The sequence below is a fragment of the Dendrobium catenatum genome, unplaced genomic scaffold (genome assembly GCF_001605985.2).
Source record: "Dendrobium catenatum unplaced genomic scaffold, ASM160598v2 fragScaff_scaffold_9, whole genome shotgun sequence".
Classification (NCBI taxonomy): Eukaryota; Viridiplantae; Streptophyta; class Magnoliopsida; order Asparagales; family Orchidaceae; genus Dendrobium; species Dendrobium catenatum.
In genome coordinates this window covers 1568708-1586941 of record NW_021318471.1, presented here as the reverse complement: position 1 = coordinate 1586941, position 18234 = coordinate 1568708, and the positions used below count along the sequence as shown (strand labels likewise).

Genomic DNA, 18234 nt, shown 5'->3' with positions numbered 1-18234 from the left:
GGTGTTCGGCATCCGCACAAAATAATTTTCTGATGGGTTTAAGTGCTAGTTGAACTACCAAAAAAGACGATGGGAGATGTTAATAGGGTAATTACAAATGTTGGCGTTAAGTTAATAACAATCAGGTTGTGATGGATATCAGCAAATTTTAGTGCTTGTCGGGAGAAAACGATGGATGACTATCATCAATGTTGTTTAGGGTGCTAAGTTTTATGAGTTTTAAGAATCAAAAATTATGTGAGATATGAAATAAAGGTCTGTTTATAAATTTATGATGAAATATTTTTTATTAGTTGTGCAAAAATCTCAAACACGGTATTGGACAATTTACCATAATCTGCTTTACAGATATTCCACACTACTTGAATATTTCAGCACCTTATTAGCTCATTAAATTTATATGAAAGCGATGCTCTGCCACCAGGAACAGAACAATTTTTTATTTTTCACGCAAAGGTGAGCTCAAACTTTATTAACCAAAAGATGAAATATCTAACCAACAGAAATGCCCATTTTTATTGGCGACACGTAAAAATCAAATGACTGTTAACACACAGAACATAGCAATACAGCAGAACAGAAACCAAGGACAAAATAATAGAGTTGCAGAATCGCATAATCCATTCCAGTTCAGACGACGCGGCGGCAAATGGTGAGCCCATCGCTGATACAAATCTGCGACAACTCGATCCTCGTATCGGCGGCGAGCTTCTCGTTCAATTTGATCACAGCTTCCCTCACAAAATTGACGAATTCTGGAACGTTTTGTTGAGGAGGACGCGCAACTGTTCCAAGCCAAAGGGTGTTGTCATAGCATATGAGCCCTCCAACTCTCACCAGCTTCAATAGCCTCTCATGGTACTCCCAATAGCTTGATTTTTCAGCATCAACAAAGGCGAAATCAAACAGCTCATCCTCTGTAACCTGTTATACATATACATATCTATATGAACATCGTTGATCTTGTAACATGAAAATGATGAAAATGATTAATTAATTGATGATGAACCTCATGAACCAATTTGTCAAGAGCTGGAACAGCATCTGACTCGATGAAATCGATCTTGTGCTCAACTCCTGCTTCCTTGATGAATGGAAGACCGATCTCATAGTACTCTCTGGAGATGTCGATCGCCGTTATCTGCATTTGATAACAGAAAATTGATCGTATAAGCTGTACTGATCGATGGAGTACTGATCATATTTAAAATTTGGTGTTAAAAGTAACCTTGGCATCCTTTGGTAAGGCCAGAGCTGTAGCAAGAAGAGAGTAGCCGGTGAAGACGCCAATTTCTATGGTTCTCTTCGCGTTCATTACCTTGAGGATTATTGATAGGAGCTGCGCTTCTTCAGGGCCGACATTCATTAATGCCCTGTCAAGACCAGAATTCAATGATATGGGAAAAACAGCTATTTTAGAAGAGTATATTGTGAAACTAGTAAGGCTTGATAGCTTGCTTTTTGGGAATCGTGGCTTTGGTCTCTTCTCTCAGCTTCTTAAGCTGTTCATGCTCTCTTGGCAATATGGTGGTCTTCAGTATGTACTGCATATATATTTATAAAAAATAGAGGTTTCATGAATCTCCGGTATAGCTTGTGGCTTAGGAAGTACAGAGCAAGACATGAAAAGGGAAGGAACCTGATGAAGATCTTCACTTTGTAGCAGACACGTTTCGAGGGTGGAGAGATCATCAACGTCCATTTCGAGATAGGGAGAGTAAGAGAACAGATTGGTTTCTCTCTCGATGAAGAAGACGATGCAAATGGCTTATCTTTTGCAGAGCCTTGGCTGGGCATTTATAGTGGATTAGGTTCCTGGGTATCACAAGATTCAAAATTTAGAAAAAAAAAATATGGGAAGTTTCGTTGTAATATAATTGGAAAGCATATGGGTGGATGACTTTTATGCGCGTTAGATTTATTTTCAGATTAAAATAATATTTAAATAAAATTAAAATTTATATTAAGAAGATGAGAACGATACAAAGAGATACTGCGAGAGAAAATAATTTAATATGTACTTTTTTTAAAAAAATTTATTAATTTTTAAATGACTCTTCAAGATGAAAAATTCGTTTTATTATTATATATTATTATTATTTAATTTTAATCTTACTTGCACGTGCCAGCTACCAAGGAGTTGGCTCATAAGCAACCGAATATGGAAACGCAGCAGACTTCGAGCATCTCCAACGGAACTCTAAATGCTTGAATGTCGTAGCCTCCGAGCTCCAGCCGAACGCTGAAACTTCCGCTATTTCCATGCGGGTGAACAGTAGGACGCCAATATTAGCGTTGAACTGTTCATCATCGCCATTGATGATCTTTTTTTTTTGGGACATTTAGGCTATTTAAGGCAAACTCACACACAACACGTACACATAGACTTGAACCCTGAACCTCTTAGTTGGAAGTCAAAGCTCTCAACCAATAGATCAAGAAGAGTTGTGTAGATGATATTCGTAACTGTTGATGATGAGATGAGCAGAATCATCCTCGCCTGTGATTTCCAAGTACGTGTTTGCTTGCACAGCACTCCGTTAGGCAAAACAAGGCAAAGTAGTACTTTGCTTATTGAAAAGTTTGACTGATTTTTTTTTTTTAATGAAATTTTGGCGCCTATTTTATTCAACTAAAAGAATGTAAAAGAAAATTAATTACAGGTGTAGAAACAACAGCATTGAATTTCAATATTTCATTATTGAAAGCTTTACTTGAAGCTGTTCGCGTAGAGCAAAGCTTCTGTTCTACTTAATTGTATGTTAAATTAGTCAACAACATATATGTTATTGGCAGAATTTTTGAAAGGAATTGATTTAAAATATCATTAAGTAAAGAAATATAATTAATAAAAAAATTTTTTAAAAAAAAGAGCAAATAAGTCAAATTATTTGAAGTTTTCATCTAAAGCAGGAGAGAGTAATAGATAGAAGAGAGAGATGAGGAAAGAAAGGAGAAGAGAGAAAGAGACAAATGGGGAAGAGAATGTGGAGGGAGGGACGGATGGGGAGATGCAGAGAAAGGGATGCAGGATAGTGTGGTTGATAAGAGTTGTAATAGATGTTGCCATTATTTTTTATTAGATCCTTATCTATATCATGATATACTCTCACTTTATTGACTTAAGGTGAAGAAAAAAAAAACTATCTACTCTCATATTCATAATTTTTTTCACATTTGCGCGTGATTTGTTTCTGCTCGTCTTCATTCGCAATAGATACTTATCTTTACAACTGTGAAAGATGTGAAAATAATCATCATAATTTATAACAGGAGATTGCTGGAAAGTTCTAGATAATCGTTCAATTTTTATTCTTCTTGGATTCTACTCAGAAATAATTGTTCCTGGTGAGATGATAATGCCACAGATGATTTCTCCCATTGCAAGGAATTTTCATAAGAATCAGAGTATCCATTTGGACAGAATCACATAAATGAAGATAATTTTTTGTTAGGTAATTCTACAATAATTTATCAGTTCAATTATTTATATATGATGTCCACAAGGTATAATTTCACCCATATATTAACCAAGTTATTTTTTTAATACTGAAAATTGTTAATTTATTATTTGTCTGACATTATGATTTTGTGGCTGTTTTTTATCATTCTTTAACATGTTTTGATTGCAGTAATGTTTCATGGGGAAAGCGTTATTTATATTATCAGATACTGCATAGTTATTGCATTTAACAAGCTGAATATGCAACGTATTAGTAAATGGTTGTTAACTTTGACATATCATGCCTTAATCTTTTTTAAAAATATAATTATTAAAGCTTCAATTTGCACCCACCTTACATAATCAAAATGTGAACTTAAACTTTGCCTTAGAATGCTTACTTTCAATTGCACCTTATATTTTAATTGTAGTAGTCTTTTCTCCCCATCGCAGTTGAATACATCTTGCCAACCTCAACCATGATCTTCACGTTGATGCCTGTAAGTTCAGTCAAAGTTCAAAAAATAATTTATACTATTTTTTGCTATCCCAATTAATTTTTGTTTTTGTTGATTTTCCTAAGATTTAAAAGAACTAAAAGCTCAACAAGCTTAGCTATTCCCGAATCTCCGTCGGCAACAAAGCTGGTCTCCATTCTCACCCCATAATATATTATTGACATTATTGGTTTCATCACCTCTGTTGCTGATATGGGTGTTGTTGTCACCATTGTCATTCCTCGACTATTCACGAAAAAAACGAATTTTGTTGATATGTTACTGTTGTTTGTTACTTTGTTTCGTTTTTCTTTGCTTCAACTCATTTCGAATTTTCTGAATTAGTTAATTGATCTGTCTGAAAATTTATGGGTTAGTTTTCTAATCAGGTGATAGTTAACTCCATTAACCTTTTTAGAACATTTAATTAAACGGATTTTGTGAATATATTGATTTATGGTGAACATCATTAGATGTGTGAATATCGTGAATTAAAAAAAAAATCATTTTTATGTATGACTTAAATAATTTTTTTCAAATTTAAATACTCATGAAATTTAAAAAAAAATGTTTTAATTATTTTTTAGAGTAAAATTTTAATATTATACTTTTTAAATATAATTTACAAATTTTTTAACTTTTTTATATAATATTTTTAAGGATTATTTTATTTTATATTATATAAATATTAGTTAATTTCTTTTTAATATAAAAGAAATATTTATATCTCTCTTTCACATCCCTCTTTTTCTCCCTCCATACGTCTCTGACTCCACATTCTCTCTCCCTCATTTTTCTCTCTCTCTCCCCATTTATATTCTCTCCCCATCTCTTTCCTCATATCTCTCTACCCATTTCTCTCTCTTGCTTATGAATATGTCAAATGATATTCAGAAATCATTTGGCGTTTTTAAGACTACCCCAAATAATTTAGTGAATTAGTTCTTTTTTAATTTTTTAACTAATTATGCTCCTTTTACTTAATAATATTTTAAACCTACTCTTTTTTAAAATGTTTCCTATGTTATTATGCCATTGTACTCCTTTTTATGAATATATTGAGAAATTCTACAATTTGTTCAACTTTCACCCATTATTTTGTGTAATTAAGATTATTTGATTATATATATTATGATAATTGAGGCATCAATAGAAAATTTAATTATCAAGCATGAATATTGATGCAAGTTTAGGAATTAAACTTTTCCTGGTTGACTTCTAGTTTATCCTTATTGTATCTTGAAATATTCACGGCGGTAGAGAAATATAAAGTTTAACGCCGTAGCTTTATTCAAAAATCAAATACACAATTAGATAAGAAAAAGGGTGCAGTATTTATAAGAGACACCAAGATTTTTACGTGGAAACCCCTAAAAAGAGGAAAAAACTATGGGGCCTAGCCCAGTTTTAATGAATCCACTACTGTTTGCAGTCAATTGCAAATGAGGCCCTTCCTTAGAGGGAAGGCCTTGGCTTGATGCAGCAAATGTAGATCATATAAATGCATTACATGGTGGAAATTGGAAGAATCAGTATTGACATGTTTATTTAGTATGCAAGATTCTAGTAGGTGAATGACAGATGTCAGAAAGACTGTTGTCTAGCATCAGAGGTTGTTTAGCATGTTTATTTAGTATTAGCATCATTCCGGCCTCCTTCTTCAGAAAGAATGTCAGAAGGACCGTAGTCGACAAGCAATGGAGGTCAGAAAGATTGTTGTCTGGCGACATATGCAGTTGAAGAAGGAGGCCGGAATGACTGTGCTCGGCGATTAAGTGGAGGTCGGAAGAGCTTTCTTGGGTGGAAGTCCACCAATAGCTGGAAGTCGGATGGAAGTTCGACGTCGGTTGGTGCCCGAGAGGTGCTCGAAGAGGAGCTTGGTGTCAAGAGAAATCAAGTTTCTCTTCTTCATTCTCTTAATAAAAGTCACGTTTTGAAACTATTTGGCAATCTAAATTATGGATTGAACCTTTCAAATGCGCTTCGAGTCTTCGATTATGACCCATTTGGACTTGAATTGAGTCGAGTTTGGTGCCGTTGGGTTTGTATTTCTGAGAGGTTTCGTTTGACTATAAGTTTGCAAAATTGGAATTCATATGGGCTTAGATTTAATTTTTAAAGTTTTCAACTTCATTTTGCTTCGAGATTCGTGCGTGTTCAACTTAATTTTTTGATGCATGATATATCAATCCTAACATTATTTTGACAAATACTTTGATGAGATAAATCCATTTAAAGTAGAAGTGTTCTTATTCATATCCAATTGAACAAATGATCCAAAATCAAACACTTGAAACGTAGTTGGAAAATTTATATTATATGATGATGATCGGATAATGGTGATTGAACTATGGTGATCAAATGATCATGGTCGAGCAATTGTGGTTTGAAGATGACGGTTGTTATCATTGATCAAGCTAACAATAATTAGGTGATAGTTATTACTAGCGATGATTAATGGTGTTGATCATCTAGTAGGGCTCTAGATTTCCTCATATATTTAAGTTCTATACAATTCTTAATCATTGGAATATTAATAATTAGGGTCAATCTATAGATTTTTTGGAGTAGTATTTTTCATAATTTTAGTTGAAATTTCAAACATTATATTGGAGTATTGGACTATCTATTTAGCTTCTGATTCAAACACTTGCATTAAGATCCAATCTTAATTGACAAATTTTCTAATGATGAATAAGTTGCTCCATATTTTCAAATGTCAATATTTTTTAGGACTTTCTTATCATCTTGTAAAATATGTTGAATCTTTTACAAAAATTATGGATGTAAAATTATAGCTTTAAAATATTTTATAATACATGAAAAAAAACTTCTAATTTTTTCTAAATTATAATTGAAGTTAAAAATTAGCCACTATATTGCACTCTGAATTTATTAAAATTTAATTCAAGGCAAAATATTTTTTGGAATACTTAAAATATCTGTTCCGATCCAAACCAGATCCGATTGCACGTGACGGTCCTAATAGTCGTCTGACTTGCGGGCGCCAGCGCACAGCCAACCGCATTAGGCGCTGCTATTTGAGACTTTTCTTATTCTTTTTCGCTTTTTCTTTTTAAAGAAAACTGTTCTAAAACTTTCACCTTTACTGCAACATTTTCAAAGCAAAACGTTTATTCATTTTTTTTAATTCAAAATTTAATCATTTGTCCGGGCATGTAATATAGGGGTGTAAAAAGTTGACCCAATTCAAAACTCGATGCAAACCCGACACAAAAAATTTTTTAGTTCGGGTCAACCAATTTACTAAATAGGTCGGATTTGGGTTCCATTTTCTAACCCGTTTATATAATGGGTCGGGTTCAAGTTGACCCGAGAACTCAAACTCAACGTGGGTTGACCCGGAAACTCGCTCAATCGTTCACCTCGCCTCCCTCTGTCCAACTAAGTAAGTCGCTCATGTGTCTCGCCGCCGTAGATTAAACACTCAATCGCACGACTTCACCAAACTGGACGTTGTCGAACTGGACTTCGCTCATTCGAACTGAGTCAGTCGCTCCAAACTGGACTTTGACGGCTCTGCATGTCGCACAATGTCGCCGTCGCTCACGTGTCCGAACTCGACATAACTGGATTTCACCGGCAATGATGGCCGCACGACTCACCATCGCTCACGTGTCCGAACCGGACTCTACAGTAGTCGCTGCCCACTGAGTCGCTAACCGCCGTCGCCCACACGCAGTCGCACTAGCTTGTTTTGAATCAAACGGGTTTACGGGTTGGTCAACCTGGTAACCCATGTGGGTCGAGTCCGAGTTGGAAATCCCAACTCGTTTATAAAATCGGGTCGAGTTTGGTTTCACTCGTTTAGACCCGAGTCAATTCATTTTGACCCATCGACCCGTTTTGCCACCCCTAATATAATAAATAGTACGTATAATCCTCTTACACATCCTCAAATATAAATAATTCCATGAAGTATATAAAAAACTCCTCTCTCACTCTCTCTCTCTCTCTCTCTCTGAATTACAGCCATGCATTGGGTACTCATACTCACACCCACAACCACCCATGTATCCACTCATACCCTTACCCATGTACCCACTCATACCCTTGTAGATGGGTATGGGTGGGTACTCAATATCATGAGAAAAATTAAATTACATTGCTAATCATCGTATAAATTATATTACTACAATCCTCACTACTTAGTGTGCAACACTTAACCACGTTGAGACTACTATAAATTCTAATATGCAGCTTGAAAGTTTGCAATCATAGCAAAGAGTAACAAGCCTCAAGACCATCAGTCTGTGGCAGACTGCATTCAAAAGCATGGAAAGTGGGTGGGTACAGGTCGGTATGACATCCCGAAAGTCGCCATCGGTGGGCATGGGTGGGCAAAGCTCGTTTGAGTAAAGCATGGGTACATAATGGGTACCCAACCAAGACCCCATGTAGGACTTTGCTCTCAAATCTCTCTTCCTAGTTTTCAATTAGGAGATTAAACTTTATCATATGTAGGCAAATTGCAGTCCCCCTTCATAGGCTTCATTGTATTTCTATTGAGAGTTATCAAATTATTCTTTAAAGATAGTGTAGTGCTTACAACTCAAGATTTACAATACCTGTTATAGGGCTCTAGTTTACAACTTAAATGGGAGTTCTTCGTCTCCATTTGGACGAATTAAAATATCTCAATCCCTTGAAAAGAGCTTCAATTATCTCTTGAAAAAGAAGTAGATTGTGTCCCTTTGAACGAATTGATTCTAAGATGAGAGAATTTTTCATCTAATTTTCAACTCCTATTTTTTTCCTTCAATAGATTTAATTATCCTCAAAATTTATTTTATTCTATAGTAGAGATAATAATTGATGCAACAGTATATTCTTTTCATGAAAAGACTTCAAAAAAATCTATAAATATAATTGAATTTGAATTATATTCGGTACTAGTCAGGGGCAGAATCAGCCTTTTTTTCTTAGGATGAGCAAAATAAGATTATAAAATACATAATTTTATGTATGAAATAAAAAATACTTTTTTTTTTTTTGGAACTTGGGCTATTGCAATTATTAAAAGTGTGCAAAATAGTTAAAATACTTATTCTTCTTAGAAAAAAATAAAATTTTAGGTTGGATAAATGTCCACCCTTAGCTCATCCTAGTTCCACCCCTAAATATTACTATTATATATTTAAAGTATTAGCATCAAATATAAAATACATTACTCAATTAAATTATAATCATCGCTCTAATTTGACAATAAAATAATAAACAATTTTAAACTTGATAAAAAGCAGTTAATAAATAATTTAAAATAAAATAATTCTCCAATTGAAGTCAATCATTTACAGCTTAATATTTTAAAAGGTGGCTGTGGAATTTATTTCAATCAAATTCTTATTTGATTATAATATTGATAATGACACCATCACACCACCACCTTCTTGCTTACAAATCGACGACCACTGCACCAATTACCAAATCACCTACCACACTTGGACCGAGAGTCAGTAGTTCACCAAATTCTCATTATTAAAGTAAAATATATATATAGATATTCTAATTTAAAGATTTTTAGAAAAATTAAATTATTGATCATAGGTTCTTAATAAAAATGTATTAATTCGTAAAATAGTTCATTATATGAGGTGAAGTTTTATTATAAAAAAAAAAAAAATTGTCTTACTCCTCTAGAGCAAGACGGGATTATAAGATTTGAGCTAAATATTTGGAAAATAATAAGGGTGATGGGCTTAAGTGCTTTGGATGATGATGATCGTCAATGGGAGATGGTAATCGGGTGATTACAAATGTTGGCGTTGAGTCAATAACAATCATGTTGTGATCAATGGCAGCATTTTGTAGGACTTGTTGGGAGCAAGCGATCTAGTCAAGATGATTAGGGGTGCCAATGTTTGACACAACCTGAAAACATGTCTCGAACCCGTTCCAAAAATTTCGGGTTCGGGTCAACTAGGACACGAAACGGGTCGAGTTCGGGTTCAGCAAATCGACCGATTTCAAAAACAGACCGAGTAACCCAAAATTGACCTGTTTCAGACCCGTTGTTGACATGAAAACCTGTTTTTTAACCTGAAAATCCGAGGTTGACCCATTTTTTACCTGCTTTTGACCCGAAAATATGAGAATGACCCTATTTTTTACCCGAAAACTTGCAATTTTTGGTCGGTCCCAGGTCATTCGGGTCGTGTTGGATTCGGATCCAAAAAATAGACCCATTTGCCGAAACGGGTAAGGTTCGGGTTGACCTAAACAGTGCTAGGTCAGTTTCGGATTCGACCCGAATCCAACCCGTGACCCGAAATTGACACCCCTATCAATGACGATTATCAATGTTGTTTAGGGTGCTAAGTTTTACAATTTTTAAAAATCAAGAATTATGTACCCTCTAACATTTATTTATGTGGAAAATGAAGGTATATTTATAAATTTATGATAAAATATTTTTTATTAGTTGTGCAAAAATCTCAAACAATTTACCATAATCTGCTTTATAGATATTTGACACTACTTGGAACATTTGAGCACCTTAAAGACTCCATAAAGTAAAAGATCTTGGACTCTTGAGCTCATTAAATTTATATGAAAGTGATGCTCTGCCACCATGAACAGAACAACTGCTTATTTTCTCCGCAAGGTTTTGTTTTATTTTATTTTTCTCCGCAAGATGAGTTCAAATTTGTTAGACGAAAGATGAAATATATGACCATCGGAAATGCTCATTATATTTTCTTTTTACTGGCAACAGGTAAAACCTCAATGACTGTTAACACACATAACATAGCATATAGCAGAACAGAAACCAAAGACAAAATAAAACAGTTGCAGAAGCAAGACCAGCTGCTTCTGCTCTACATCGTAATCCATTCCAGTTCAGACGACGCGGCGGCAAATCGTGAGCCCATCGCCGATACAAACCTGCGACAGCTCGATCCTCGTATCGGCGGCGAGCTTCTCGTTGAATTTGAGCACAACTTCCCTCACAAAATTGACGAATTCTGGAACGTTTTGTTGAGGAGGATGCGCAACTGTTCCAAGCCATAGTGTGTTGTCATAGCATAAGAGCCCCCCAACTCTCACCAGCTTCAATAGCCTCTCATGGTACTCCCAATAGCTTGATTTCTCAGCATCAACAAAGGCGAAATCAAACAGCTCATCCTCTTTAACCTGTTATACATATAAGCATCATTGATCATGCACTAAACGATCAACGACAAACCCTAACGATAATGATTAATTAATTAATTGATTATGGACCTCATCAACCAATTTATCAAGAGCAGGAACAGCATCTGACTCGATGAAATCGATCTTGTGTTCAACCCCTGCTTCCTTGATGAACGGAAGGCCGACCTCATAACACTCTCTGGAGATGTCGATCGCCGTTATCTGCATACAACATTTTTTTGTCAGAAGATTGATCTGAAAGTTGCTGATCGATGGAGTTATTCTGATCATATTTAAAAAATTAATGTGAAAAGTAACCTTGGCATCCTTGGGTAAGGCAAGAGCTGTGGCAAGAAGAGAGTAGCCGGTGAAGACCCCAACTTCTATGGTTCTCTTGGCGTTCATTACCTTAAGGATTATTGATAGAAGCTGCCCTTCTTCAGGGGGCACATTCATTAATGCCCTGTCAAGACCAAAATTCAATGATACGGAAAAACTAAGGGCTGTGCTATTTTAGAAGAGTAAATGGCTTGATAGCTTGCCTTTTGGGAATCCTGGCTTTGGTCTCTTCTCTCAGCTTCTTAAGAAGTTCATGCTCTTTTGGCAATACGGTGGTCTTCAGTATGTACTGCATATACATTTATATAAAACAGATATTTCATGAATCTCCGGTACAGCTTGTGGCTTAGGAAGTACAGAGGAAGACATGAAAAGGGAAAGAACCTGATGCAGAGCTTCACTCTGTAGGAGACACTTTTCGAGGAAGGAGAGATCATCACCGTCCATTTCGAGATCGGGAGAGTAAGCGAACTGACTGGTTTCTCCCTGATGAAGAAGACGATGCAAATGGCTTATCTTCTGCCTAGCCCTCGCTAGCCATTTATAGCGGATTAGGTTCCTTGGAATTACAACATTATAAATTTAGAAGAAAAAAAAATTAGGTTAGTTTCACTGCAATATAATCGGAAAATATAGTGGTGGTAGGTGGATGACTTTTTTATGCGCATTACATTTATTTTCAGATTAAAATAATATTTAATATTATTAATTCAAAATAAATTTGAGAACATAATTCTAAAATATTTTCAAAAAAAATTTTGATCTTAATTTTTTTCATTAATAAAAAAATTATATAAATGAATGTACGTCAGCTGGTGCGTTAAGAAGTGATAATTTTTTTTTAACGAAATCCTGTCCGGGAAATTTCTTTATTAGGAAATCATTTAGGCGAATTAAGATAAACGCCCGCACCTAACACCAACACATATGAGAGGCCTATGAGAGTTGCGGATCTGGCAAGTTTAAACCAATGGATGGATCCCACGAGCAAAGCATGTGCTCCATTATTGATGTGTGATATGCGAGTAAAAAAAAAAGTCACACCTTGTATTGCTTTCTACGCTAAATAATTATCTCATCAGAAATATATAATATTTAAGTTGTAAATCTGAGTAACTTTATAATGGTAGCACTGCTGCTTGAAGGGTTTAATAATTATTTCTGTTTGTACTTGATATGTTTGTGCACGAATCTCAAAGTATATTTAAAGATCATCTAAACTATTTTCCTCAAAAAAAAATCATCTAAATTCTAGATTAACAAATTTATAGTCAAACTAAATGACTCAAAAAGACAAAGTCAAGAAATCAAAATCGGTCTAATTTGAGCCCAAATGAGTCCAAATCATTGGCCCAAAGCTTATTTGAATGTCCAAAGCAAAAATTGGATTACAAAATGATATTCCAATAAGACATACTTATAGTCGAATTGAGCGGCTCAGCCCACATAGCCCACCAACTATGGTCCCTTTAATTGTCGTCACCCGTCGACTACGCTCCCTCTGACCAACGTCGCCCGCCGACTGCGATCCTTTCAACCAATGTCGTCCGTTGACTATAGACCCTTTGACCAATGTTGCCCGCCGACTACGGTCCCTTCGACCACCATTACCCGCCGACTATGTATTCTCCGACCTCTCGTGAACCGACGACTAGGGCTCCTCTTACCACTATCACCCATCGACTAAGATCCTTGCGACCTCTACCACTTGCTAACTACAATCACTCTCATCAATGTTGTCTGCCGACTATGGTCCCTCCAACCAACTTCGCTCGTCGACTACAGTCCATCCGACCAATGTAGACCACCGACTACAGCCTCTCAGACCTTTATCGCCCGTCATCTAAGGTCCTTCCGACTATTATTTCTCACCGACTACAGTCCCTCCGACCTCCGTTGCTCTACAACTAAGGTCCCTCCTATCTTCTTCGTCCAGCAAACCAAATGAATATACTAGCTTTTTCTTAAGAATGGTTCCCTTTTCATTGGATTCTTCCAACCACCGCCATATAATGTGTTATATATAATGGATATTTACTATATATATATATATAATGGTTCCTGTTCATTGGATTCTTTGTGATTCTTTGATTAGAAATAAAGTAGTTGACAAAAATTACGCCTAGATAAAAAAATTACAAATAGATAAAAAAATTACAAATAATTCTATTTGAGAGACAGAGTGCAATCTTTTGAGAGCATAATTCCCATGAGTTGTGAGAAAGATATATTAGAGGATTTCTTCATGCTTTTATGTGAAATCTCTTAAAAGAAATTAAAATTTTAAACATCGAGGCGACTTTTGATGTAATTGATGGAATTTTATTAAGAAACTCCACAATTAATCGTGCTCATTTTATAAAAATTCTAAGATTGATGACCACCTGGAAAGTTACACCAATATGACAAAATCATTAGGCAAAAGTGAATAATATCTCGATAATTAACAATTTGGTCTCTTACAAAAAATGGTATCTTAGCAATAATGTGATGCCCCAAAATCTAATTTAAAAGAATTATTTTCTAATAAATAACAACTAGAGCTATTTAATATCATATATCAGTAATAAACAACATAAACAAATTTTATAATTCAAACATCAATATACACATCTATATTCATTCTTAAAAATCATATACAATATTGATAATCTATACAATCATAACATTATATACTGTCATAAGTACAAAAAAAATAAATAAAATAAAATAAATAGAACCTGAAGAATCCTGATTAACCTCACACTCTTGATCATCTGCCTTGACTTGAAATCATTTAACTACATATAATGAGCTAAATGGTCCAACAAGAAATCAAATCCTACAACTAAACTCAAAGAACGATAGAGAACCAATCTGCATGTTAGTAGTCAAATCATAATAATAGTATTATATAATCATAGGAAAATATAATAGAGAAATCAATAATTCAAACCATGTGTCAAAGCACTAAAATCATCATATTAATACTACAATAAGTAGAGAAATTATATGAAGTGATAAAATCAAATCATTGATAAAGACTATAGAAATCAAATCAACATAATAAATTTATATAGGAGTATAAAAATTCTATTCAGTTATTTAATATCAGTAGTAAATCAGTATCTTAATCACAAGCTTAATATATAATGTATATCATGTACTCAATTTATATATCATATTTTTTATATTAATAAATCAGTAACAATGTTAATAATAATTTTATACAATAATAGAAATAATGTCTCAATAATGTTCATTTCAGTAGTCACACTTAACAAGTAAGAATTCTGGCTATCATGGTATTTTTTTAGTATTATATCAGTATCAGTAAATTAAAGGCTCAGTAAATAAAGTCGTCACTCTTTGTCCGTCGGCACAATAATCATCTCCTTATAACTCCCAATTAGTATCACGTAAATCATTAGAAGATAATATTAAACTAAAATATTTAAAGGAAAGCATGTTAGCAAATCATCTTGTACAAATCAATTAGTTTCCAATCAACGGGTTAATTATTCTTTACTTGTCTTTTACACACATATTATTATCATAATACTATAACATTAATATCGACATATTTGCATTGATTATCAATGTATTGAAATTAATAAAGCATAATTAAGCTTAACTTAGAAATTGTCAGCATGTCCTAATGGTAGGTAATTAAAATTTTATTGAGCAAAAATTTATATTTTAGAAATTTCATAGATTACCAGATATCATATAAAAAAATATTCTTGAGCTTTTATTAAACTAAATAACTATTTTTAGATGTTAAAATAAATTTTAGAGTATGTAAAAATTGATGCATTTGTCCTCTCTCTCTCTTACTTTCTCACCTTCCCATTTTTCCTTGCTCTACAAGCTTCAGCCAAATGAGGGATGGCGTGGGCAATGGCAGGATTAATGAGAATTCAATATATTTAAAAATGCTATTATTGGCCGAGCTCCACAGCGTCCAGACCCTGCACTGCATGTTGAATCAGAGACGCCAATGCCGGAGTGACAGTTCCTGGCACCGTTGTGCTCTCAAACTTAACGTCATAGTGCTCTAGAGCACGAACAATTATTATGTCCTCCGACCGGATGCAGAGAAGCATCCGGTCGTAGGCAAAAAAAACGCGGTACCGAGGTGTACTGAGTTTTTTGAAAAACTCGGTACACCTCGGTACCGCATTTTTTTTGCCTACGACCGGATGCTTCTTGCATCCGGTCAACCGAACCAAATAAAACAGCGTCGTTGTGCTCCAGTTTAAACATAAATTTTTTTAACAAATAATTTTTTGGCTTCTCACACAACATAAACCGACCCAATAAGAATAGGTTTTAAAAAATTACATCAGTTTGGGTGAACATTTTATCTTAAAATCCCCTAAAGAATTACCTCACATATTCACATTTTCTAATCAATTTTTTTTCTTAACAAAATAGGCTCATATATTCTCTTAAAATACTCTTTCCTAATTTTTAACTGTTTAAATTAATGATATGTAAATATGTAAATATGTGAATATGTGATATTTAAAATTTTAAATCATATATTTGATTAATTCTTGTCTGATCCATATTTTTATTATAAAAAAAAAAACACGTTTTTGTGCTTATAAAATTCAATTTTAAAATGGAATATTAAGTGAAAAAAAAAAATGACAATTTTTCAATCAATTTGACCAGAAAATATCAAAGTTTGAAAACATGTGCATATAATGTGATGACTCATGGCAGCGGCATGAATGTCGAGAATATAATTAGTCTTTTTCATAAATATATGATTAATGGAAGGTATCATTCTTTCAAAGCTATCAAGCTATCAAATGTGTCACAATTTTCTTACCATAAATGGAAATACATCGATTGAGATTATCATGATAAAAATTTATCTATTATGATTTTAAAATTTTAATTTTATTTTAAAATAAGAGCAACAAAATACTTGAATAGGCATTCATGTATCATATTCATACAAAAACAATAACAACAAGTCTTTATCCCACTATGTGCGGTCGACTATATGAATTTTTTTTCTCTATTGTGTCTTGTTAAGAGTCAAAATTTCAACTAAATCTAATAAAGAAAGATCATTTCTATCTAACCAAGTCTTTTTAGGCCTACCTCTATCTTTCTTAACATAAGTCAAATATAATATATCTATTTTCCTAACCGTGTCATCAGAAAGTCGCCGTTTTATGCAGCCAAACGATCTAAATTAAGTGACTTTCTCTAATCTTAACTTTCACTAGAGCGACTCCAACGTTCTCAACTTTATGCTCATTTCAAAATAAATTTTATTTTGTCTGTTGAAATAAATTTAAATAAATTATTCTTACATTATTTTTTTATTTTATTTTAAAGGGTATATTGTTCTATCAATCTTCAAGATTAGAGAAAACTCCTCTTTGATCGTTCATCTAAAGAACCTTGGTTCAACCCTCAACTCATAGATGAAATCTCATATAAAAATTATGTAATAGCTCAAACTCTTAACTATCAAGATGTTCTCTGTTTTGTCTGCTTTGACCTAAGGGCCTCAAGATTTTGCCCTTCTGGTGTAATTTTCTATGAGATCACTTATCCTAGGATTTCTCCAATAAGGGCACGTTTAACTACTAAATTTCTTAATGAAATTTCAACAATTACGCCAAAATGTGCTTCGTTGCTCAAGAGTTTAACTTCTTTTTTGCTTACTGTACTTCAAATTTACGAAAAAATTAATAAATTAAAGCCAGGGACATTTCGACCACTATCTTTATCCACCAACCATTGTCCCCTACCATTATTTAATTTTACACTTCATGTATTTTATTTTAAGCCAAAAATTTCGCTATATTAATTTTAATAAATTAAAAAATAATTAAAATGTATTAATTTTTTACATAATATTCTATTTTATCATGCATTCCTTTTTTCGTCCAATGAATCAGGCGCTTACCGAAAATAGCCCAATAGATTGGGACCATTAACAACCCCATAAATGATTAAATGTTGAAATTTTATTTGCACAAAAATTGCCTTTCGGTTAGCTCGGATAGCAAAATGTGAAAATGTGATGGCAAAGTTGGTAGATGATGCTGATGGCTTCTTTATTTTCTTCAGAAAGCGACAGCTTTTGTTTTTTTACTAAAACGGAAGAAATTACTCCCATCTCACCCTGGCTCGAATCCCCTAACTCCAAAAAAAAAAATTATTTATAATAAATATATTTAGTTTCTTAAATATTTATTTTTATTTTTATTGAGAATTTGTAGAAGTCAATTAATGTAGCAAAGTACCGTGCGATAATCTTAGGTGGTAGTAACTCAACTGCAATGGAACAACAATATTGGCAGTGGCGATGCCCAGTGATGAGAGCATTGGTGTATAAAGTTGTTGATGATGGCGGCTAGCTGGTCGAGTTCGCTTTCATTAAAAAAAGCAAACAACTATAAATACCTTACATAAAAAATTTATTTTAAATGCAAATCACTTTGGTCGCTTGGTTGAGAGCTTTGACAATCAATCAAGAGATCGTGAGTTTAAGTCTCACGTACGTGTTGTTTGTGTGATTTTGTCTTAATTGACTTAAATGTCCCCTTTTTTTGGTATTTTTTTAAATTAATTTTATTTATTTCAAAAATTAAGAAAGCACAAGTTATTTATTTTTAATCTACAATGAAAATAAAATAAATATGATATTAAAAAGGCCTTAGGCCCTAACTTTAGGTTTAGGTGGGGAGGGCCGCTTACCTAACCTGGCTAACCACCTGCCATTCAGAAGATTCCAAAAGGCTGAGGCGAGAGGTAGAAATCTAGAAATTGGTAGGTGAGAATCAATATTTT

The 18234-nt window shown here is 33.8% G+C and overlaps 1 protein-coding gene across 3 annotated transcripts; it reads right to left on the bottom strand.

Annotated features, from left to right (window-relative positions):
- Positions 1-442: 442 nt before the first annotated feature.
- On the bottom strand, positions 443-11999 carry LOC110092466 (putative caffeoyl-CoA O-methyltransferase At1g67980). Of its 3 annotated transcripts, none has more exons than XM_028699922.1 (5): positions 11818-11999; positions 11637-11722; positions 1229-1373; positions 1010-1141; positions 443-924 (listed from the first exon to the last, which is right to left on the bottom strand). In XM_028699922.1, the coding sequence occupies exons 1-5, from the start codon at positions 11878-11880 to the stop codon at positions 631-633; spliced, it is 720 nt and encodes a 239-aa protein (XP_028555755.1). In that variant the 5' UTR covers positions 11881-11999; the 3' UTR covers positions 443-630. The 3 variants fall into 3 exon arrangements, with proteins under 3 accessions (XP_028555755.1, XP_020672683.2, XP_020672695.1); XM_020817024.2 differs by lacking the exons at positions 11637-11722; positions 11818-11999 and adding exons at positions 1459-1544; positions 1640-1813; XM_020817036.2 differs by lacking the exons at positions 443-924; positions 1010-1141; positions 1229-1373 and adding exons at positions 10622-11094; positions 11185-11316; positions 11413-11557 and having other exon boundaries at positions 11818-11992.
- Positions 12000-18234: the final 6235 nt, after the last annotated feature.